A 24,497-nucleotide genomic window follows, 5' to 3' on the forward strand; every position below is an offset into this window, starting at 1 on the left:
GATACTGCTGAAAGAAGGCAAAGGATTGTTGTAAAGTCATCACACTTAAAAAACCTTAAATCTCTGTCTGCAAACAGTTTCCCCTAATTTTCTGAATGACGAGCAGTTCCACTGCCACAAGAGGAGCTGCTCCAGTTCACCATGCAGGTTTTGTCACACTTGCTTCTTGCTGTACCAGGGTCCCGGTGCTCTGTTTTTTAAAGCTGCCTGTCTGTTCTCCACTCTGTCTGTAAGGATGTCCAGCTTTGTAGAGCCTCCTGATATCGTTAAGAAGCTGTCCTGGGTGGAAAATTACTGGCCTGACGATGCTCTGCTGGCCAAACCCAAAGTGACCAAGTACTGCCTGATCTGCGTGAAGGACAGCTACACCGACTTCCACATAGACTCTGGGGGGGCCTCTGCCTGGTACCACGTGCTGAAGGTGAGGGAGCCTGGCTTTCAGCTGGAGCTAGTAACAAACTCCATTTTATCCACAAACGCCATCGTAGAATTCTCTCCAAAATTCAGTTCTCAGCTTTTTTCGTCATTGTCCTGTTGCATCTGAGCCTTAACTGCTCTGAGTGCCCTCCCCGAGGTGCCAGGGTCTCCTGAGTGAGAAAGCACTTGGAGCATGGAAGTCCTCTGTGTATTTTCTCTCTATTAGGATTTTAATATTTGTTTAGTGCCTTCTGCGCATATATCACCCTAGGCCTTAAAGATACCACGTCCTATTTTTGCAGTGTGATGGAACCTGGCACTGTAAACCTTTTGTACCATCACTCCTGCAAATCTGAGCAGATGTAGTCAGGTGTGATTTCATTATTTCAGCCCTCCTGTAAAAAGCTGACTAATTAATTTTATTTAAATACCGCCAAAATACACATACATGTATATTTAGATAACTATTTTTGTGTGTGTGTATGTGTGTGTGTGTGTGTGTGTGTGTGTGTGTGTGTGTACGCCAGTGCAGTGTTGTTTCATTTGGCTGCTCATTGCTAATTTTATGTTTCTAATTCAGGGAGAAAAGATCTTTTATCTCATCAAACCAGCCTCTGCAAATATTTCTCTCTATGAACGCTGGCAGTCAGCAGCAAATCACAGTGAGATGTTTTTTGCAGACCAAGTAGATAAATGTTACAAATGCACTGTTAAACAAGGCCAGACACTCTTCATCCCATCAGGTGAGCAGCTGGGGCAGGAGGGCTTTCCTCATCCTTTAGAGCAGCACATCCAAAATGCCAAAGGGGTGGGATTTGACAACCCTCTCTGACAAAGTACGGGGAATAATTCTCAGTAGAGGTATTATTGAATGTCCTTACAAACAAAACAAATCAGAACTTTTACTGCTTTCTGTTAACATTTTAGCAGCCTTTTAAAAGTTAAATTTGTAGGGAGAGTGTCCCACTTGTGGTCTAGCTGGGTTGTAGTAACTCATGAGTTCTCTTTCTGTATCCACCATGGCATTGGTGCTTTCTGACATGTAACAGATTATTTACATGGAGTGAATTTGACCATGCATTCTGTCCATGACACCCCCAAATCCTTGTCACAGACATTAATCCCCTGTGACACTGAGGAACTAGAGGTCACTGTGTGTGAGTAGATTCCTACACCAAATGTTTACACACTTGAATTTTACCTTGGGTGTAAGAAGTGGAAAGTAGGTGTTTCTCTTATGACCATCTGTGGAGCAGAAGGTGGAACAAACACAGAGCAATTTACAGAGATTCACAAGCTTGAGTAGATTTTTGTATGAAAAGACATGTTTGGAAAACACCTGATTCTGACACTGTGATAAAGCACGTCAGGGCCGTTTCAGGTCTTTGTGGAGACAGGAAAGCAGCTGCCATGATGTAGCAAAACAAAGAAGGGACCAGAGGCAGCTCTGTTCAAAGTGTGTGTCGTTCTGGGGCTGGGTGTGTGGGTACCTATGGAGCAAGGTGTCAGTGAAGTGTAGACATCATTTGGGATTGAGGTCTGTGCTAATGGCCTTTGAGTTCTTGTCTTGAGGACTCTTCTCTCTCTTTTAGGCTGGATTTATGCAACTCTAACACCAGTAGACTGCCTGGCCTTTGCAGGACATTTTCTACACAGTCTAAGCGTGGAAATGCAGATGAGGTAATCTGTCTTTGAGATCTCATGTTATGTAGAGCTCATTTTTTAATAAATCAGTAATAATCAATCACTGACAGTAATGCTGGTGTAGCTCTTGGGCAGTTTTGTCCCCTCTGACCGTGCTCCCTCGTGCTGACTTGTCCTGAGCTGTCCTTGCAGCTGCAGACAAGGCACGGGAGGTGCCTGAGGGGCCTGGATTGATGTGGCCCCATCCTGAAGGCAGGTTACACCCTGCCTGGAGTTTTACCCTGGCACCTGCCACTCGCTGCTTGATCAGCCCCACCTGCTCAGCTGGGCTCTTTGCCCAGTGTAAGGCAATGCAGTGAGTTCTTTACTGATTCTGGGCAGATAATGCAATAAAACCATCATACATCTGTATCTCAGTATTTTACCAGTGCCGTCATGTTTTGCTTTTGGCCTGAGGCCAGCCTGTGTGGCAGCAGGACAAAGAGGGAACCCACTGCAAAGTGACCCTGGCACTTGTGTGGCACATCATGCTCTGCCATGCTCAGTTTCCCGTGGCTTTGTCTTGCAGGGCCTATGAAGTGGAAAGGCGACTGAAAATCGTCAGTCTGACCCAGTTCCCCAACTTTGAAACGGCCTGTTGGTACATGGGGAAGCATCTGCTAGAGAAATTCAAAGGTAAAACTGCGTTTCCTTGCTTGCCCTGATGGCTCAGCTGTGGGATCTGGGGCAGCTCCTCTGAATTTCAGAGCCACAACTGACAGGAGCACAGGGTGGGAAGGCTCAGCTGCATTTGGGACACAGTAAAAGCACTGCTTATTACCATGAGGCAGTAGTAGGGATTCATTTGTGGCATCAGCTCTCAAAGAGTTAACTTCAGCTTTCCCAGTTAAAATTTTCAAATTAAATGCTTTCTACAAACAAGTGGAGCTGTCAGTGGTTGAATGACACTGGTTTTTTTCTTTGCTTAGGTTTGCATAAAGCTGGACAACAACCTCCTGCTCATCTCCTTCAGGGAGCAAAGATTCTCAATGGTGCTTTCAGGTCGTGGACTAAAAAACAGGTAGGAGAGGAAGCCTGGATTAATATTATGTGTTTGTCAGTTGCCGGAGCAGAGAGAAAATTCTGGAATAAATAACATCTCCATTGAAAAACATCCAATTCTAAGATGCCAAAGAGAAGGAGTTGGGAGAACAGGGGGTGAGCAAAGTGATGTTGCGGTTGTGAAAATGAAATAATATCTGGAAAAAGATGATTGACTTTGTTGTTCTCTCAGGACAACTTGTTACAATAACATCCAGAATAGGAAAAAACCCATTTTTTTCTCATTTGAATGTCTAATGCAGTCAAGATTGATTTAAATACATAGGGAAAGATATGGACAAGTCACTTCAAGAGATTTTTTTTTTACTTTTAAAGAAAACATGCACAGAAACAGCAATTTTACTTTGTTGTGTTTCAGGCTTTAGCAGAGCATGAAGATGAACTACCAGAAAACTTCAAACCAGCACAACTCATCAAGGACCTTGCCAAAGAAATACGATTAAGTGAGGTTTGTGCTGTTTTTATAACATTTACTGTATTGGGGGTCCAGGCTATAAATGAGGTATCACCCACTGAGTGTGGTACCAAATCCTGCTGGGTGGAGATGTGTGACAGGAAAAGGTGACCAGAGCTGGCTCAGCTCCTTCAGGAAGACATTGTGCTGCATTCCACTCTGTTCCTAACCACATCCAGAAACCTCAACACTTAAACCTATCATGTCCTTTGATCCTCTTTGATGTAGTATTTAAGTTTTCTGATTGTCAGAATAGCAAGTTAAGCAGAAAATAATTTATTTTTAATTAGTCTGTGTTAATTTTAATTGGGCAGCTATTTTACTGCTAATTTTTCCTGAGGGCTTGAAATGTGATTCTGCTATATTTATCACATCAGAATTAAATGGAAAGGGTTTTTGCTCGAGCCAATCAGCATTTTAAGCAGAAGGCTGTTCATTTTATCCATCCTGTGTGGACAGGCCACGTGAGGGTATACAAGCCAAGCCTCTGGAGTTACTGCAGGCCAGGCTGGAGGATGTGGGGTGGGAACTGGGGGTGGGGATGGGCGAGCAGAGCGTGTTTGTGGCCTTGATGGGATCGTCATTCCTCAGTCAGACTGACCCGTGCTGCACATCCCCTCCACCACATCTTTGGGCATCCTGGGGTTGTTTCCCCATCTAACAGAGGGTGCAGGTGAATACCAAAAGCAGGATAGGTGTGCTTGAACCCCGTGTGCTTTGTGCCCCCCCACAGAACGCTTCAAAGGCCAGCAAAGCAGACACGAGTGCCAACCCCCCGGCCGAGGAGATCTGTCCTGTGCAGAAGGAGGAGGCTCCGTCGCCCGTCCAAGCCGCCCCTCCAGCCCCAACTCTAGAAAAGCTTCCTAAAAAAAAGACTCCCAAAACTGTGAAAACCCCCAAACAACTGAAGCCATCCAAGCCCCCGAAGCCTCCCAAACCCCCCAAACCTCCCAAAACACCGAAAGTGAAGGGAGAAGGCAAAAAGAAAGGAAAGAAGGCGAAGGAGAGCCCACCACCAGCCATCCCCAACCTCGACCTGCTGGAGGCACACACGAAGGAGGCTCTGACCAAGATCGAGACGCCAAAGAAGGGGAAGGTGGGTCGTGTTTTAACCTCTCCCTCTTCTCCCACCCTCAGAGAGACACAATCACTCTGTAAGTCTCATGCAAAAAATGATATGCACTCGCATTGTGAAAGCCTGGCTCTGCAGAAGCAAAGGAAAGGTTTGTAACTGCTGGCTCATTGCCCTTCTCTTCCCCAGCTGCTGGGTTTGATTGGTTGTTCATTGATGCGGAGCCTCCCAGAAACCCACTGATATCAAAAGGGATCAGTGATGAAAGAACTTGTTTCTAAAGTGTCTCATTTGCTTGAAATGGGTGACTGGAAACAGAACAATAGTTTTCTTCCACTTTTGCCCATGTAGGACAAGTTTCTTTTTGATGCCCTTTAATTCTGATGCCCTGTAATTCAGCATGAACTTTGCTGCTGATTTCAGTAGGGGCCAGGATCCATCAAGGCTCTGACAGAGGAATTGTTGTATGCTGTTTGTGAAGAAATATCCATGTTTATGGAGAAAAATCTTTCCTAAAATGATTCTGAAGTTCTAAGAGTTTGTGTGCAGTTTGTGAAACCTGTCATGGTGTGACAGACAGGGAGAGGAGAGTATTGGTGTATCAAGAAGTGCAGCTGCTATTCTGCACACTCTGAAGGAGCAATATTTAATTGAACCTTAATTTGGGATTCAAAAAGAATAAATGGGAGTTTTCAAAAATACGTCATGTTATCACCCAGATAAAGCCCATGTTTCTGACATGCCAGCACTCCATTCTCATTGAGAGGACTTTTTCTTGACTTTTTTCCCAGGCTGCAAAGAATGTTTTAAGTGTTCCCAATAAGGAATCTGCGAGCAAGCAGAACGAAGTGGAGAAATTTGAAGTTCGAGAGCAAAATAAAAGCAAAACAGAGGCCAAATGGAAATACAAGGTAATGTCTCCTGTTAAATTGTGCCACATGATGATAAGCCAAGGGTAGGGAAATGCTTGTGGCTCTGCCTAAGCATAGAGAATGAGGCACCAATTTTTAGTTCCCAAAGAAAAGAAAATTAAGCAGAAATAATAAATTAATCCCAATTAAAGGAAGAGGGGGTGGATGGATTCTTCAAAAGAATGTGCTGAATTGTCCATTTGTCCATAGTGACACCAGAGTTAAGAGTTAAGAGTGAGATGGTTCAGTGTGATCCTTGCTCTGACATAGTCCTACTAGTTTAAGTTTGAAATCAACAACTAATGAAAAATCAATAACTAACTAATGGCTAATAATCAATAACTAATTTTAATGGCATAAAATGATAGTTAATGAAATCTGAATTATGCCCTATGGATTAAAAGCTTGCCTTTTTTGAGGGCTAATGCAGGGTGAGTGAAATTCACCCATGGAATAGAACACTTTGTCTGCAGGGAAAATTTGATAGGGTTTTTAATAAAGGAAAATTGAACAGGTTAGATTCTGAGGGTACCTGGGATGCTGAAACATAAAGGACTCATTTAACTGATTTATTTATTTTGCTTTGGTCTTTTGCCTTTCAGAACAGCAAACCTGATTCACTTCTAAAAATGGAAGAGGAACACAAATCGGAAAAGACGCCTTTGTCAGGAAATAAAGACAACAAATTCACATTCTCTTTCTCTAATAAGAAGTTGCTTGGGTAAGTAAAAATATGACAACACACATCAACTGGAAAAGGAAATTGAAAGTTCATTGTTTATATTTTTTTATACAAGATGATGAAAACCTGCCTTTCTGGTCAATGCAGAAAATACCCTCTCATTAAAACTTCTAGTGCTCTAGTCAGAGTCCTATTTTGAGATATAAATAGTACATTCAGAGATGTGTTTGCAAAATTATTCCAGTTGATTTGGAATTCCCCTGAAGGAATTCAGTTTGACTGAGATTTCTGCACAGAGATACTCATTGTCTGTCAAGTCACAAGCTGTTTTCTACTCAGAGTGTTACTGATTTGTAAATATTTTTTTCAGTTCAAAGGGAGTCAAAACTCATCTGAATACCAGCGTGTTTGGGTCACTGCAGAATTTTAAAGAGGACAAAGCCAAACCTGTACGGGATGAATATGAATATGTGTCAGATGATGGTGAACTAAAAATTGATGAGTTTCCAATCAGAAGAAAGAAAAACACTGCAAAAAGAGAACTGCCCTGTAAGGATATTTCCTGGTTTATCTTTATCTGCTCAACCAAGTCTTAGGTGGTGATTGTCCAAAACAATCAATATCATCTTTAAAATCTGTGTGATTTAGAATAAAGAAAGCCATGTCTTACCTATCAGTCAAATGTGAGTGGAACAGTAGGGCTGGTTTTTGAAGGGAAAAAACCCATGACTTTTTGTTTCTTTTTATTTGTTCAGTTTTGTCAGATAAAAAGGAAGCCCTGCATCACACTCCTGTCAAGAAGCCAAAGGTGGAGTCGGTACCATACAAGGTATGAGGTTCCTGTACCTCCACAAGGAGACACTCCTAGAACATGAGGTTCTTTAAGGTCCTTTCCAACCCAGACCATTCTGTCATTTTCTTCCTGTCATGTAGCAACTCAAGTGTTTGCTTTGTGCCATTGGCAGAGCCCCTGTGCCCGTCATGGGCTGACTCCAGAGCCCTGCTAGCCCAGGTGAGCCCAGCCCAGCCCCTGCAGAGTCAGAGAGCCTGGCTGGAGCTCACCTGCAGCGTGGCACAGCCCAGGTGTCAGTGTGCCCTGTGTCTGAAGCTCAGTGCTGCAAATCAAAGTACATGGAAATGAAACGTTTTGCCCAACTGTGGTTAATACAAATTCATAATACCAGAATAAGTCAGAAAAAGCAAAATAGTTTGTTAAGACAGAACCAAATATGACCAAAGTGTTTGGCCTTCAGTACTAAGGAGTTCCTTTCACCCTGGTTTGTGTCTGGGACATTCAGGGGGAAGTACAGACCTCTGTGTGAGTCAGTACCTGAGGGCTGGGGCTGTGCAGGAGCCTAAGGAGAGCTGGAGACAGGACTGGCACCCACAGCAAGAGGGGCTGGTGCTGCAGCAGCCTGAAAGCAGGGCAGGAATTGGGGAGAACTTGTGTTCTTAGGCACCAAACTACAGTGCCTAGAAATCTGAGCCCCAGAGAGAGGGCCAGATGTGGGCAGCTCCCTCCCAGAACCTAACATGACACTGCTCTACATGTCTGTCCCATTCCTCTGCCTAACATGGCACTGCTCTACATGTCTGTCCCATTCCTCTGCCTAACATGACACTGCTCTACATGTCTCTCCCTTTCCTCTGCCTGGGGAATCCTCCCACTCTGCTGCTGTGGGGATGGAAACACCGCTGGTAAAGGGAATAGAGCCCATGAACAGGATGAGATCTCAGAGCTTTGGACGGGAAAAGAAAAACTTACCATGCCTTCAGGCTACAAGGAAATGGATTTTTACCATGTACTTGGTTTTTCTCTTTTTTTTTTTTTTTTTTTTGTTTTGTTTTGTTTAAAGAAAGCAAATTCCAAAGGCTAGGCCTGTGTCTTTGGAGGAGCAGCAGGCTGCAGAAATCACTGTGCTGTTCTTGGGGACCAGCTCAGTGAGTTTCCACCTTTTTTAGCCCTTTCCTTGTTTTTGCAGAGTGAGGACTCATCAGATGAAGATTTGCTTCACATTGACACAGAAGCAAAGCCAGGACGCAATTCCAAAGTAAAGAAAGAGAGTGGAAGTTCAGCAGGAATTCTTGACCTTTTGCAGGCAAGCAAGGAAGTTGGGGGTTTAGAGTATAACACCAACAGGTATGCACCAGGGGATGCTTTTCCCTCTTACCTGTGAACAAAATTGCCCTTTTGTGGTTGTGTGTGAGTCAGAATGAATTTTGCAGCTTGGTAACTGCTTTTTCTCCAGTAAGCAAACTTTTCCTTTATCCTGTGATCTGGAGGGAGAGGGAGGAAAGATTTTGGTGGTATAATTTGAACAGAGCATTTCACATCTGTAGATGCTGAAGATCAGTTTTAGCAATAATGCTGTATTAGATGAATAATTCAAAAGAAGGAAAGAGTTCAGTGACTGCAGCTTGAGGGTGGGAATTAAGGTGTTTAATGTAGTGATATTGTACTAAAGTTATCTAAATGGCATTTCTCCCATAAGGAACTCTAAGGTGCCACAAATGCCAAGTGTTTGAAAGAAGGATATGGGAAACTGTCTGCTCTCCCTAACCTCCCTCCCTCCCTTGGTTATCATTCTTCTTCCCACCAAAAAATAAGGCTTGGGGAAAAAAGCACACTCTTTTGTGCCTATTTCTGTACCTGAAATGGAAGTGTCTGCCTGGGCTGAGTGGTGTCTGATGTGGAATGTGGAAAGTGACACTGGATGTTTTGGGCTATGGCCAGTAAGGTACAGCACCAGATCCTTCAGTGATCCAAACAATGAGCAGTGGAAAGAAATAATCACATTGACACTTGTCTGCTTGACCATCCCTGTGAATTCCTTTTCCATTCTGCATTATGGTCCATAATGGGATGAGTGTTTGTGTTGATGTTACAGTTACATTTTAGCAGGTGATTAGACACATCAAAAAGTAATTAGGTGTGTCTGACACTGTCATAAAGTTGCTGGGTTAATAAAACTCCCATACTGGAAGTTTGCTATAAAAAAAGGAAAATTTTCAACTATTATAAGAACTCAAAGAAATCTTCCTTGGCCCTGTGTACACTGCTGGCCATTCTACGGATAACACAGCTCACTGCATGCTTTAAAATGGTTCTTGACAATTGTCTGCCTTGCTCAGGGTGTGTTTTGCTGTCTGCAAGGGGTTAAACCAGAACAGAGGTTAAACTCAGGCCTTTGCTTTCCCCCCTCAGCCTGGGTGCTGTAGCCAGGGTGTTGGGAGGCTCTGTGGTTTCTGGAATCAAAGTCCCACCCCAGACTCGGCTGAGTTACTGCTCTGTGTGGGGTGGTTCAGTGGGAATGTGTCATATCAATGCTGGCTCTGGGATAAACACTGGCTTTTGGCAGTGTGTGCTGCATCCTGATTGGAAAAAGCCCCTAGTAAATGTAATTGCTGTGTTCCATTTCATAATTAGGCTTGGCTTTCCCAATGGCCATAACGTGGTCTTTTTGAAAACGAAGCGGAAGAAACGCGATGTGCAAACACACTGTGTCACAGCATGGGGCCAGCGTGGTCATGTCTGACTCTCAGGAACAATTCCCACCTTCCTCTGCTTGCAGGGCAGATGAGGGGTAGGGAATGTGGGTATTTATAGATCTGTATGTGTACATTGTGGGTGCTGTGTGCAACCTTATGTCACTGTGGGATCTCCTCCCACACAAGCAGCCAGTGCCTGCACCCTTGTCAGACCAGTGCTGGGTTCCCAGGTCAGGGCTCTTTGTGATAGTGGCCTTATCTGAACCATGGCAAGCCTTATTCTGTAAAATACTGAGCTGTCACTAGCAGCTGGCTACCCCAGAGGCCCTGATGGCATTACCTGAGCCGCAGCTCAACTGTGTGTGTCAGCAAGACTGGAGAGGGAAGGACAGGGCTCCTGCAGAAAGGCTGCTGTGAGGGTGGGAACGGGCTGAAAGAACTGAAAGGGAATATGCAAAAAGCTTGTAGGGCTGGTCGTCACCTGATCTTGAAAAGAGAAAAATTACTCGTGTCCAGGTCTGACTCAAAAATGGAAGAAAACGCTGGGTTTGTGCTTGAAATTGTTAAAGTGACTTCCCCACAGCCACTGCTCAACCAGTAATACTCTTCTGAAATATTATAAGTTCAGTTTCTAAATATGAGGATACAAGTAGGAGACTCAGTAACTGCTGATGGAAGGAAGGAGATGATCTGCCTAGAGAGGATGAGAGAGATGGCAGTGGCAGAGTTGGTGGTGAAGAGCATGGCACTGGCTCCCTGCACAATGTCCTGCATGATGGAGGGTGCTGGGATCACTCCTGTGCCCTGCTCACTGAGGAGGTAAAACCTGAGTCCATCAGTGCTTGTTCCTGTCCCCAGCACAGCTGTTTTCCTGCTCCAGCTGCTCTGGCACATGCCAGGGACAGAATGGCAAACCTGGCTACCACAGTCTCCCCGAGCCTCCTTTTCTCAGACTGAGCCCCTTCCCCATCTCCCTCAGCCACTCCTGGTGCTCCAGCCCCTTCTCCAGGTCTGCTCCCTTGTCTGGGCACGCTCCAGCCCCTCAATGTCCCTCTTGTCACGAGGAGCCCCAAAGTGGCCCCAGGATTCCAGGTGGGGCCGCAGCAGTGCCAGCACAGGGGACGGGCGCTGCCCTGGGGCTGCTGCCACCCCAGGGCTGCCACAGGCAAGGTGAAGGCACAGAGTGCTGCCAGCATGTCTGTCAGAGTGCCCTGTACCCCCACAAGAGCAGCTGTCAGCCCCACACAGGACAGCAAGGCTGCTGGGCTGGAGGCAGCTCTGGGCTATCCCCCAGTGCCACCTCCTGCGTGTTTGGAGACGGCTGTGGGCATACAGCAGGGACAGAAGCACTTTGTTCCTGCTCCAATGCTCTTTTAAAATGTTTTTCTAAGCCAGAATTGTAACTCACTGACAGTTTACTTTCATAAATGTGGTTTTTAAAAAAATCATTGCTGAAGCTACAGAAAGGGGATATGGTTCTTCCAGAGCTTCAAAATTGCTTCCTGCGTCTTCTTGAATTTTTTTTGGATTAGAAAGCTGAAATACTCCTGATGGAAGCACTCCAGAGCACATGCCCTAATGAGAAACACTCTGCCCCATGTGCAGCTCTGAGACATTTCCCCCTCTTCAGGTTGGTGTTTGAGTCTCAGAACCACCGGTTTTGATCATATCCCACTCTTTATTTCTTGAAGTTTGTGTTGCTTAAGGCAGTTCCTCTCTGATTTTCCCATTTAGTGGTCAGTATTTGATGGTCTGTTTGCAGTGTTTTGAGAGTCCAGTGTTTGAAAAAACAGTTCAGGGGAAAAGGCTGGAAGAAAATATGATAATTCCTTGTAGATGTTGCAAAATATTTCTTTGCCAGGGAGAAGGCAGAGGAGAAGGCATGATATCGGAGGGATTTAAATGGCTCTTTCCTAAATAAGGTTTTTGATGTTCTTCTGTTTGTTGACTTGTGAATAAGTCTTAACTCATTTTCAGGATTATGACTAAATGCCATTAGTGCCCAGAAACTTCCCTTATGGTTTTGTACATTACTCTATTCAGAGCCCAGATTGAGCTCAAGTAGGAGAAAGTGACATGGTGCTGTTAATTTTCTTGTACGTTTGTGGCTTCTATTGCACAACAAATGTATAACTCTACAAATATTATTGCCACAACAATAATATTTCTACAGTTATATAAAAAGTAATATTTTTTTGCATTTCACTACTTGCCAAACTCCAAACTTCTGTAAATACTGAATGATGTGTTCTGCCAGTCTCAGAATTAATTTCCAGCAGCTCCTGGAGTGGTGACAGCCCATGATGTGAACTGGGACCAAAAACTTCCAGGCAGTTTTGAGTAGAGCCCCCCACGACATTCCCCACCAGTGCTGATGCATAAGCTCTCCTTTTACAGAAGCTGATAGTGTAGATTATAAATAATACTATTAAAATATGATGATGAGGAGGAGGATGATTTGCTAGTACAGAAAAATAACATTATTAAAGATAGATAGGTGAGATGGATAGATGGATGGATGGATGGATAGATAGATAGATAGATAGATAGATAGATAGATAGATAGATGGATAGATAGATAGATAGATGTTTAAAGGTGATGGTGAGGAGGAGGAGAAGGAGGAGGATGATGATGATAGTTGGTATAGAGACACTGCTCTGTCAGGGATTCTGCTGTGGGCTTTGGGAAGTTTCCTGAGCTCTGCCCAGAGTGCTGACAGCCCCAGGGACCTGCCCACGTCTCCCTGGCTCCTGGGCCATCCCCCCACATCTGAGGTGCTCTTTGTGCTATTGCTGTCCCATACAATTTCCCACTGGCTCTTGTGGTATGTGCAGCTACTCAGAGGAATCAGGGGGTCTCTCCTAGCACAACTGCCTGGCAGGAGCAAGCTGCCTGTGAGGGGTTGGTGTTTCTGGAATCACTGAGTGCTCTGGCATCTCTCCCTGTGCCCCACAGCCAGCCGCCTGCCTCCCCCAGCACGCAGGAAGCCATCCAGGGCATGCTCTCCATGGCAAACCTCCAGGCCTCGGAGTCCTGCCTGCAGACGTCGTGGGGCACCCATCAGGCGAAGAACAACTCCCTCTCCACACAAAACTTGAAGAAAACTGGTGGTGGTGGCAGCAAAACCGCTGGGAAGCGGCTGCTGAAGAAAAGCACAAAGAACAGCATCGACATCGAGGACTACGACGAGGACCAGGACCACTTGGATGCCTGTTTTAAGGACTCGGATTATGGTGAGTAAGGGGAGCAGAGTGAGGCTGTGCCTGGGACACACCTGTGCCTCTTGCTGAATGTCCCTTTGCTCCTGGGTGCTCCCTCCTGCTCTGCCACCCTGGGATCAGCTGCACGGGGAACAGGGACCTGCACACCAAAGGGAGCAAACACATGGGGCAGCAGACTGGCTGCAGAGCCCAGGGTCACACAGCCACCCAGGCAGGCTGGATTTGAGGCATGGCACAATGAGAAACTCTCAAGAAACATGGAGAGCCCCAAAACTGCAGCAGTCAACCCAGAAATGGGGGACTGTCCCAGAAATGTGGGTCAGGTACTGCTACTTGTGACAGAAATGTCCTTGTCTGCACAGTAGCAATTAAACCTCCAGCTGAGAGGAGTGAGAAGTTGAATTTGTACATGGAAAAGGGATCTAATGCTGTTTGGAGTTTTGGCAGAGAAGGCAAGCATCTGCAGCAGAAATGGACACAAAGACAGTTTACAGCAGTTACATCAGTTCTGCCATAATTATTGTGGAATCATAGAGTGGTTTAGGTTGAAAGGGACCTTTAAGGGCCGTCTAGTTCCACCCTCTGCCATGGGCAGGGACACTTTCCACTAGATGAGGTTGCTCCAAGCCCTGTCCAGCCTGGCCTTGGACACTTGCAGTGATGGAGCAGCCATAGCTTCACTGGGCAGCCAAGTTGGTCTCGATGATTCTTGTGGCTCCCTTGCAGCTCAGGATATTCTGTGATTATAGAGGAATACAGAGAGCCAGTCACAGTTTAATGACAGCAGCTCCCAACACTAATGTGTGGATGAGAGCACAGGAAAGTCCCCAGAGTGTCACAGCTGTGACAGAAGTGCTCAGTGACACTTGTGGAGATCATCTATCTATGGATGATATCTATAGATATCACAGATAGACATCTATCTATCTGTGATGACTGTGGTCACTGCACCTGGACAGAGCAAGGGTCCTCTGTGCAGGGTAGAGCTGTTTCCTAAACTGAAACTCTTGCCTTTGTTTCCTACTGTAGTTTACCCTTCTCTCGAATCAGATGAAGATAATCCAGTATTCAAGTCCCGATCAAAGAAAAGGAAAAGTTCAGATGATGCCCCTTACAGTCCCACGGGTAAGTTGGTGTGGTCTGTTCTGCCCAGGCTAAGTCATGCAAATCTCTAAATTTTTCAAAGAGTGTGGAAACTGTAACACACGATTAGTGACTTCTTTATCATGCAAAGTTTAACCCTTTCCAGGGCAGTGGGAGGTGATCCAGGCACTGGCATTCCTGGCAAGCAGTTTTAGCCTTCCTCCTGCAATCGGCTGGCAGGAGAAAGTAATTCCTTGGTTGGTTTAATTTTTCCTCACACTCTTAGTCATAGATCATTTGGTTGCCACCTTAGCGGTGGTGTAACAGTGAATCAAGCCCTGGACAGCTGAGTTGCTGTGGATTTCAGGTGTTGACTGTGGCAATAAGTCAGGAATAGTCTCCTCCAGGAGAGAGAGCAGGAATAGTTTCCTCCAGGTTCAGCCGAAGCTCATGACCTGGAAGGATTTGGTCTGCCCTGGGTTTGTTGGAGCTCACCAGGGGCAGTGACAGGCAAGAGGGCCCCTAGACCCCTTTGACCCCTGTGGCCCACGGGCAGGGCATGCTCTGTGTGTGCTGTGTGTGACAAGCAGCCCATGTGTGCTCTCATCAGCTTGTGGCCCTGCATGTTCTCCTGCAGCTGCAGGTGAGCACAGTGCTTTGGAGATAACTCTCATCATCCAGGATGTGGGCACAAACCTGCGTGGCTTTGGCTTCAGGTGGCTGTGGAGCTGCTCAGCTGCGTGCCGTCTCTATCAGCAGCTTCTGCCCGTGCCACCGTGCCCGGGGGCCGCTGGCTCTCGTGCCCTCACTGGTCCCTGGGGAAGGGAAGGGCAGAGGCTGTCCCCATCTCTCCTGGCTGGGCAGGGTAGAGCCCGCTGCCCTGTGGTGGCTGTGCTGCTCCCTCGGGCACATTCCTGCCCCTCACCTGCCTCTGCTCTCCCTGCAGCACGGGTTGGCCCCTCGGTGCCCCGGCAGGACAGACCGGTGCGAGAAGGCACGAGAGTCGCCTCCATCGAAACGGGACTCGCCGCCGCCGCCGCCAAGCTGTCGCAGCAGGTGAGAGGCTGCCTGGGGAGTAGGAGCTGTCAGGAAAGCAGAGCCCTGTCCCCAGCAGCAGAGCTGTGCTCGAGCCTGGTGCTGTGCCAGCCCTGCCTACTGTTTGGTCCTGCCGGTGACATGAGGCTCTGCAGTCTCAGGGAAATAAACGGGATCCAAGCCCAGCGGTGTCACAACATACCTGAGCATGGCACAGGGTAGCAAGGGACAGAGAAAAGCATAGGGAAGGATGGGGTGGGGGGTTGAGAATGGCTACTGGAATAGAACAGGAGAAGGCTGCCTCAAAGGAGTGTATTTGATGTGTACCTGAGAGCCTGACTGGTGTGATTGCCTGTCTGTGCAGATTGGCTGCTGGGAAGTGTCAGGGTTTGCTTCCAAAGGATTGGTGAACTGAGAGCAAAGGGTAGTTTAGGAAAGGAACTGGAGCAGTTTGGATGTTTGGTAAGTGTCTGGTCTCTGAAGGGGTCAGAGAAGCCCTGTAAAGGTGACGTGGTGAGATGCTGAGGTGACAAGGTCTGCTGGAGCGAGGTTGGTGAGGCACCTCAGCGAGCTGGCGGAGATGCAGGTTGTGGTGGCCTCGGGCTTCTGCGATGTGGACTATTGAGTAGAAGAGCTTTAAGGATGATGGCAGGGTTCCAAGAAGAAGGAACTGAAAGTAGACAAGGGACACAGGGCAGTAGCAGGCCTCTGCCATCCCAGTGTGCATGTCCAGGTGCAGTTACAGGCCAGGAGATGATGTGTGTGTCCTAGCAGGAAGCAGAGGCTGAATCAGTGGGATGTTTAATATCCTTCATGCTGTTGTGCAAGGGTGTGAAGATCCCCGAAGATAGGAGGTGCCAGTTTTTGTGGAAGATGGAAAGCTTTGCCCATGCTGACCACGCTGCTGTGCCAGGGCGGTGTCGGTGCGGCCCCGCTGCTCCCGCTCGCCGCAGTGTAAGGACGAGGAGGCCCCGCACAGAGCGAGGATGTAGAGGCACGAGAGGCAAACGTGTGTGTGCAGCTGTGAGCCAGACGTGTGGAGCAGCCCCCGAGCGCTTGTCCGTGGCCAACTCCTGGCGTGTCGTTGTATCAGGACCCTAAGCAACACCGCTGGCCCTTGTCCTAGCTAAAGGTCTTCTGGGGATTAATCTGAGCTTCATCTTTGTCATTTTAAAGGAGGAACAAAAAGGCAAGAAGAAAAAAAATACCAAAAAGAAGCTGTCAGCCCCCAACGCAAGCAAAGCGGCTCAGGAAGGCAGCTCCCCCGAGCCGAAGCTGGAGTCACAGGCCAGCAGCCTCACAGATCACGAGTACACTGCAGGGGCCAGCACCTTTGGGGTCGCCCAGCCTAACAGGGGATCGCAGCCGATGGCACCCGGTGTTTTCCTCACACAGAGGAGACCCTCATCATCCTCGCAGAACAATGCCTCCGCCAAAGGTACCAGGAAACGCCTGGCTTGTGGTGCAGGAGTGGGGAAGGGTGAAGGGCCATGGAACCCGAGCCTTCCGCAGGGCCTGCACTGCAGTGTGTGGTGTGGGCACGCACAGGTGCAGCTGTGTGGATCCAAGTCGGATCTGGTCAGGGATAGGACTCGTGGCCGGGACTGTCCTGGCACTGCAGGGCCAGGCAGTGTGTCTGTGCTGGGCTCTTGGCTGCAGGCTGTGAGGTGTCCCTGGCAGGAGCGCTGCCCAGCCCGGCCCCAGCTCAGGAGGAGCACCTGCAGGGTCACATCCAGACAGCCTGGCCACGGGAGCCATGGCCAGGGGAGGATGCATCCATGAAGGCTGTTCTGCCCAGGGCTGGGGCAGGCACTGTGGTGTTGGTGCTGCTGTACACCAGCTCTGTGCTGGCTGTAGCTGAGGACAGTGCTTGCAGGACTTGTAGAGCAGGGCACACTGCAGATCTCTCTGGAGGGTTGCTGCAAGGAAGCAGAGGAATATCACACCTTGGGAGTAACACAACTACAACCAAAGGCAGGAGAGAGGAAGAGGTTGGTTGCTTTCTGTCATAGGGAAAGTGTGAGAAAGCTGAGGGTCTCAGAGTCTAGGCTGGGACCTCCTGCTCTCCATTTGAACTTGGCTCAGGAAGTGTAACTGAGGCAGGTGTGTGGGACAGGCACTGCGTAGCATGAAAATTGTGTGTGATCCCACTGGTAAAGGCCGCAGTGACAAGTGAGGCAATGTGGCAGATATTTCCTGAATTCCCTGTATTCGAGTGGAGCAGATTAGAGGTAGTACACAGTACCTGGTAGCTTGGATGGCCATAGGGCAGGATGTGTGTGGCCTGTGGTAGGGGCTGGGGTCCTACCAGGAGCTGGTGGTACCTGTGGCTCTCTGCAGGGCTGGAGTGGAAAGAATGCATTTGCCTGGAATTGTGCTTTTGTGGTGAAATGGTGGGAAACAGGTTCAAGGCAGAGAGATAGCCAGGAGCCTGGAGCTGCGAAGAGCTGTAGAGCATGTGTCTCTGTGTGTGTGTGTGTGTGTGTGTGTGTGTGTGTGTGTGTGTGTGCAGCCTGTCCCTGAGGAGCAGAATGGCACTGGTGGGGCTGGGTTTGACTGTCACCCTGCGGGCAAACAGGTGACCATGAGCAGTGAGCCAGGGCAGGTGAGGGTGCAGGGCAGCAGGGCTGGCACTGCAGGGGCAGGAGGGTGCCCAGCAGAGCTGTGGGGGCAGGAGGGTGCCCAGAAGGGCTGTGCCTCCCCGGAGCAGGTGTGGATGTGTCCATGGGAATGGGTGTGCACTGTGCCCTGGCTCAGCAGGGCTGACTCTCCAGGGGCTGTGCTCCCAGCCAAGCCCTGTGGCCAGCAGCGCCGTTCCTGAGGGGTGCTGGAGGGTGTCCTTGAGGGTGCTGGGCAGGGCTGGTTGCAGGGCTGTGGAGGCAGGAGGCGGCTGGAGGGTCTGTGCCTGTGGGGTGCTGTGGGGTGGGTGTGGGTCCTCACCCCAGCCCTGCTGTCCTTCCAGGGAAGCGTACGAAGAAGGGGATGGCCACGGCCAAGCAGCGGCTCGGCAAGATCCTGAAGATCCACCGGAACGGGAAGCTGCTGCTCTAGTGGCCCCGGGGACACTGCCACCCAGTTCTGGGCCACCACCACAAGAATCCCTTTAACTTTCAGCGGTCAAACTGTACAGAATCCTGCTATAAATATTTTTTAATATAGATGTCCTTTCTCAGAGTGCTGAGAGCGACTAGCCGCAAAAAGTTAATACTAATCTCGGCCACGGAGGAGTGCGCCGGGCCCCGCTCCAGCTCCGGCCTCGGGCCCCTCGTCCCGCCCGGCGCACGGGCAGGGCAGGGCGGGCGGCCGCGGGCCCGGAGCGGGAAGGCCTCGAGGCCCCGTGGCGGGAGGGGAGCGCGGGACTCGAGGCGTGGGGCGGCCAGGCGGCGGGCGCGTTTCTCAGGCACCGCCGCAGCCGCATGCCAGGCCCCTTTTCCTAGAATGTAGCTTGTACATAGCTTTTGGAATAACCACCGCCGGGTTTTTATACGGGGAGGGTCTCTCCGGGCGCTGCCCGCCGGTACCAGCTCTTTGCGTAACTTCTTGTACGAGGAGGGAGACAGTTATTTTACTAGCACCTTGTGGAGTGTTTCCGTGTTTTGTGACGACGTAATTTATTAATGTTTGTAGCTTTTTATATTTGTACATTTCTTATGGGCTTTGTTTATATACACACATTACTGGGGCGCGGCGCCTGCGGGAAACCAGAGCCACCTGCCGCCGTGTGCCAGGGCCACCGGGGCCACCACCAGGGCCACCACCAGGGCCTACAGGGCCGCGCCGGCCCGGGCGTCGCGCCGGCTTTTTTTATTATGATTATGATTATTATTCTTAGTATTATTATTTTTTCGCGACATGTACATTTCTAACAAAGTTTATCGTGGCTATCTATCTATGACGGTGTTTTATTTACCGATTCATATCAAATGCTCTTGTATCGACTTCACAAAATCTTAAGTAAATCTAGAGCAAAGTTTAAAAAAAGAAGAAAAAAAAGGAAAAAAAAAAGAAAGCAAAGTAAAACTATTTCAGGTTTTGTACACAATTGCCTGGGCCTGGACTTTTTGTGGGGTTGGTGAAGGAGGGGTGGGGAGGCAGGCAGGGGTCCCTGAGGGTGGGTGAAGGAGCGAGCAGGGACCCACTGCTGGCACAGACAGGGGGTGGCTCTGCTGCCACTGCCCCATCTGTCACCCAACCCCATACTTGCTTGCTACATTACCAGGAGAAGCTCCGGTCAGTTTGGCATAGTCTTGAGTGTCCCGGTAAGACACCTACCTCATGGTCCACCCAAAGGTGTCCACCCACTGCCCAGCCCATCATCCACCTCCCATGGACAAGCACACACGCCTATTTCCCTCTGCCTCCTCCCTTTTGGGGGTCACCAGGTGCTCCAGCCTTTCCCCTTCTCTGTGCTCACTGAAACATGCAGCATCTCACCATTTATTCCTGACCTTCGGGGACACGTACAGCCTGCGTTTTTCTCTTTGCTGATGCAAGGCCATTCCCACCTCTCACTCTGCTCTTGGACACCTTGTGCTGGCAGCGGCCCGGTCCCTGCAGCCTGCACGGTTCCCTGTTCCCTCCGATGGCCGCAGCAGCCCCCAGGGGCAGCCCCGGGCTCGTCCCCGGCTCCGCGGCTTTGGGGCAATCCTCGCAGCCCGTCCAGCAGGGACATTCCGGGCGGGCTGCGCTGGCTGCCGGCGATATCGAGCTATCGCCAGCTGGGGGAGTTCACAGTTCAGAAACAGCCGCAGCCGGGAAAACGGGGCCCGTCGGAGAGTAGCCTCGCCAGCACCTCCCGCGGCTCGGGGACACGCGAGCAGCCCTGGCTCATCAGAAAACATCCCGAGCTGGAAGGGACCCGCGAGGACCACCGGCTGAGGATGCGCTGGGCGAAAGCGAGCAGCCAGCCAGGGTGAGCACCCAGCCAACCAGGGCACCCACCCAGCCAGGGCACCCACCCAGCGAGCAGCCAGACAGGGCACCCACCCTGGCGAGCACCGCCGGCTCTGCCCCGGCCCCGCAGAGCCCGGCCGGGAGGAGCCGCGCCTGGAAAAGCAGCGCTCAGCTCCCATTCGGGGACAAGGGGGCACAGCCGCCGTGCCAGCCTCCCTGGGCGGGAGCCCGGGGCTGCCACAAGGTCCTGAGTGCCGGCCCAGGACAATCGGCTCACCTGCAGTGAGTGGCACCTGCGAATCCACAATCGCGCTGCTCCATGTACAAGGGATGGATGCCCGGGCAGGGCGGTGCTGTCTGTGCACACGGGCAGAGAGGCAGGCTGCTGGCCGCTCCTGGTGAACCGCTACTCGCAACATTCATGTTTCTGTTGTTTCTGTCTTTATACTGACAAGAATCACTCCAACCCTGCCATTTGGCACAAGCACACCTGAGTGTCACAGAGCTCACATTCACCCTTCCCCTGGCCGGGGCAGGCTCTGCCCGGGCTCTGGGCTGGTCCAGCAGGGGCCCGATGCCATCCCGGGCTGCAGGCGCCGTTCTTGCCATTCCATCCGCCACGGACCTCAGTGCCCGCCCCACAGGACTCACGGCATTTGTGTAAACTGTTTGCAAGTTTTTCTCTGCATATCACAAGAGAAAGCCTGCTTCTCATCTTCTCTTGAAAGCATAATAATTATAATGAATTCGATTTTCTTCTGTTTCCAGCCTGCAGGGAAGACACGCTTTGAGATTCATTTTCAGATCATTCTCGTGTCAAACTCCACATACTTCTGTGCCCCAGCTCACTGTATTTGCTAAACATTGAGCTCCACCGTGCGCTCCTCCTCGGGGAGAGGCACGGACCAGCCTGGGGCTGTCCACCTCCAGGCTCACTCCCTGGCCCACCGAGCCGGCTCCTGGCTCACTCCTCCCATCACACGCTGCAGGTGTTTGCAGACTGTGTGCGACCACGAGTCTTCCTCTCACCTGCAACTCAATCAAATAATCAGCAGTCACTTAGGAGTCAATTAGGTGACACATCTTGAAAGTCTTTGTGTTTACCCGACTTCCTCATTTATGAGCTCTGTTTAGCAGCCCAAGGGAAACCCTTTCTTCTTGAGGTCACCAGGGCACCCTAGGTTCATCTTTGGGCTGAAGAAGCGTTCACACTCATTTCTCACCACTGGCTGGGCAGTGGGCACCGTGGGCCAGACCCCTGCTATGGCCACAGCTCTTTTGCTTCGCGGTCTCTCAAAACCCACTGTCCCTTCATAAGGACCCTGCCCTCCTGCTGTCTGTGGGGAGCATGTGGCTGTGCAGTAGAAACTCCCCTCCACTGGCCATTCTTTTCCCTTTCTTTGCTGAACTCAGCAGTTCCAGCCCACAGCCACTTCATTTGCTGCCATAATACATATTTAGTGGGTTGGTTTGGAGAACAAACCTTCCACACGATGTGGAATGCCAGATGTCTGAATCCTGAGGATACAGAAAAGGAAGAGGGGGTGAAGGTTTTCTAGAAGCACTTATGTATGAATTTATGGGAGCAGACCTTAAAATAGGACCCAGAACAAGTTATACAATTAAAACTGTGCACTAATGCTGTATGGTTTACATGTCCCTTACCCAGGGTTAAAGACTGCAGCAGCTCCTTTCAACATACTTTCCTTATTCCAGATCACCAGCCTCAGTACTTTGCCTCAAAATGTGCAAACCTTTAACTTCCCCCAAGGGATAACTCAGTCTGAGAATGAAATATTAATTAGAGCCTCGTCATCCGCCATCACTGTGTGGCCTCTCAGAAGCCTGGGGAAGCCAGACACGCTCCAGCCCCAAAGTGCTCCCTTTGTGTGGGGCTTTTGTTCCCCACATTCCACCCGTGGGGCCCTGTCACAGTGGATAAGAGCTCCCCGGGCCTGAAAGGGAACTGTCAGGCTGAGTGTAGCTGGCTGCTGACAGGGAGTATCACCATTAACCAGCTTGTTATCTTGAGTGGGTTTGCACAAATCGCTCCCTGCCTGGCTTTTGGTATCAGTGGTGATGACAGCTCTTTGACAGATGCTGGTGAGGAGTGAATAAAGATGCTGTGGCTAAAGACCATCTACAGGGATTAAACCTTCATCACATTCGATGACTTTTCTGCTCTTGAGACAAAGGGAACCTTTCTTTTTCCCCAGTCCCACACCTTAGTTTCTCCAAGAGGCTGTTTCCCTGCCAGACACTTCCATTGCAGCTTGTCTATCATGGAGACGTTTGAAAACCACCTCAAACTGACTATTTGCACATTTAATCCATGATTCTCTCTAATGCTTTTCTAAATCTCCAGCAACAACCCTCATTGGACTCGTTCAGGAGTGCTACAGGTAGTTGCTGATAGCAGTTAGGGCCACCAGCTTCCAACACCAGCCACAAAGGTCAAAAGAGAAAGTGGTGTGTGACCTTCAGAGGCATGTCTTTCCACCTGAGCCATGTGCAGAGACGGAGAACTAAATCACCAAGAATGTTGTGATTCTCCATCTTCTGAGCAGGGACACAAATGTGATTTGAGTAACACTAGAACCGTGGAATCACAGAATATCCCGAGCTGGAAGGGACCCACAAGGACCATTGAATCCAGCTCCTGGCCCTGCACAGACACCTCAACAATCCCACCCTCTGCCTGAGAGTGTTGGACTAACACTTCTTAAATAAGATTTGCTGTTTAAAACAAGGAGAATATTAAGTCTTGAGTTTGTTTGTCCAATGCTTAAAACTGAACAGGGAATTAAATAGACCCAAGCAAAGCAATTAACTCCAGTGAAGAAACTGCTGTTTGTTTTCAGTATGTTTTTGCTGTGTGCAGTAGCATATGAGGAGGAGGAAACAACATCAGATGGGGATGTTTATCCCATGAAGTGACTCAGTCCTCATGCCTGATGCTTCTCAAAGCATCACGTCTCGCTGCCCTTGTTGCAGTCCTGCTTCCATTGAGCTCCTGATGCTCACTAATGCTTTGCACTCTTATTCTTTCCAGAGCCCTGCTGGGTGTGTTCCAGGTAGGACTCCCTGGATCCCTACAGACCTCACACTGACCTGCTTGCAATAGAAAAGGTGTGAGGGTGGTGAGGCCGTGGCACAGGTTGCCCAGAGAAGCTGCAGCTGCCCCATCCCTGGAAGTGTCCAAGGCCAGGCTGGACTTCTTCATTGTGTAGTCAGTAATAAAAGGGCCCTGACTATGCTAGCTGTCTTGTCAGTAGTAATTTATTTTTATCGAGGAGATTTCTGTCTGAAAACTGTTTCCCTCTGGCCCCAATGGTCAGTAACTGCCTGGCTGGACAAGGATCTTCCCACACACCTGCCTGTCCTGGGAAGCCACGGGAATCCCATGCACAGAATGGATTTGCACATGCATAAATAAACAGGCAATTCTGGGCTGCAGGTCTCCAACCCAGCCACATTGTGCTGGATGAGATAAACCTTGGCCCAGGTCCCTTTCCTAAGGCAGACCCTGGCTCAGGCACTGAGGTGAGCTCAGGAGGTGAGCAGGGGCAGGAATTATGTGTTTTCCATTCAGCAATTCCAAGAGGGAGAAGTGTTGCTCGTGCTGCTGGTGAAGGACTTGCTCTTTCTTGGAGCATTGCTCTTGCCAGCATCCCATGAGCTGATTCCGTGTACCCAAGGCAGGCTGGCAGGACAGAGTGGAATTCCTTCTGGAAAAGTGTGCTTAGCTTTCCTGTGAGCCAGTTTGTGACTGGTGGATCCCTGGGCAGTCAGTCTGGCTGCACCCCTTCTGCACAGCTCTGTGGGGGAATTCTTGAGCTTGGCTCTACCTATGGATTCACGAGACATATTACACTTCTTCCTAGGCATTATTTTCCAGAATGATTTGTTGAGAAATCTAGAACAGTTGGAGGGTTTATCTGGAAATGCATCACTTTGTCCTTAGGTATATTCATTTAATATACAGATATGCATTTATTTATATGAAAACCAAACCAACCTTAGGCAATAATAATAGCTAAAAGCCAAACTTGCAATTGTTATTCATTGTTATTGCTATTAAGCGGCTGTTACTCATAACACAGCCGTACATACTTTGGATCTTAATCTCCTTTTGTGGTATTAAATGGGCCAAGCAGCTGCTAAATGGAACAAAAGTGTCATCCATCAGGATCATTGGGATAAACATAAACATCCCATTTCCTTGCAGACAAACATGGCATGGGCTGACCAGCTTGCTTTGACCGTCAGAATGATGTTCCTGGAGCTCCAGCAGCATGGAAATTTGGGGTGTTAACCTGACCTGAGCCTGGCACGTGGCACTGGGGAACTGGGGGCTGTAAAGGGCTGGAACATGTGATGTCCATGCTTTTTGTGAGGATGGGGCTTGGGAAGGATGACTTTGTAAGGTGACCTGGGGCTTGGCTTGCACTGCCAGCTGTGCCAGCATTGGAGGGTGCCCATGAACCCTGGGGC

General features: G+C 49.3%; 1 protein-coding gene across 2 annotated transcripts in view; it reads left to right on the top strand.

Annotated features, from left to right (window-relative positions):
* PHF2 (PHD finger protein 2) overlaps window positions 1-19,113 on the top strand; it is a 54,932-nt gene extending 35,819 nt beyond the window's left edge. Inside the window, exons 6-22 of one of the 2 annotated variants that reach the window (XM_058812850.1) lie at window positions 235-421; window positions 998-1,160; window positions 2,010-2,097; window positions 2,630-2,736; window positions 3,030-3,121; window positions 3,521-3,610; window positions 4,350-4,712; window positions 5,480-5,599; window positions 6,202-6,320; window positions 6,652-6,830; window positions 7,037-7,110; window positions 8,264-8,421; window positions 12,727-13,004; window positions 14,022-14,117; window positions 15,022-15,131; window positions 16,287-16,548; window positions 18,073-19,113. In XM_058812850.1, the coding sequence (XP_058668833.1) occupies window positions 235-421; window positions 998-1,160; window positions 2,010-2,097; window positions 2,630-2,736; window positions 3,030-3,121; window positions 3,521-3,610; window positions 4,350-4,712; window positions 5,480-5,599; window positions 6,202-6,320; window positions 6,652-6,830; window positions 7,037-7,110; window positions 8,264-8,421; window positions 12,727-13,004; window positions 14,022-14,117; window positions 15,022-15,131; window positions 16,287-16,548; window positions 18,073-18,161 (2,575 nt within the window). In that variant the 3' untranslated portion in view covers window positions 18,162-19,113. The remainder of the gene's footprint in view (window positions 1-234; window positions 422-997; window positions 1,161-2,009; window positions 2,098-2,629; window positions 2,737-3,029; window positions 3,122-3,520; window positions 3,611-4,349; window positions 4,713-5,479; window positions 5,600-6,201; window positions 6,321-6,651; window positions 6,831-7,036; window positions 7,111-8,263; window positions 8,422-12,726; window positions 13,005-14,021; window positions 14,118-15,021; window positions 15,132-16,286; window positions 16,549-18,072) is intronic. The other variant, XM_058812851.1, reaches the window with a different exon arrangement.
* Window positions 19,114-24,497: the final 5,384 nt, after the last annotated feature.

This window comes from Ammospiza caudacuta, chromosome 12 (assembly GCF_027887145.1).
Source record: "Ammospiza caudacuta isolate bAmmCau1 chromosome 12, bAmmCau1.pri, whole genome shotgun sequence".
Taxonomy (NCBI): domain Eukaryota; kingdom Metazoa; phylum Chordata; class Aves; order Passeriformes; family Passerellidae; genus Ammospiza; species Ammospiza caudacuta.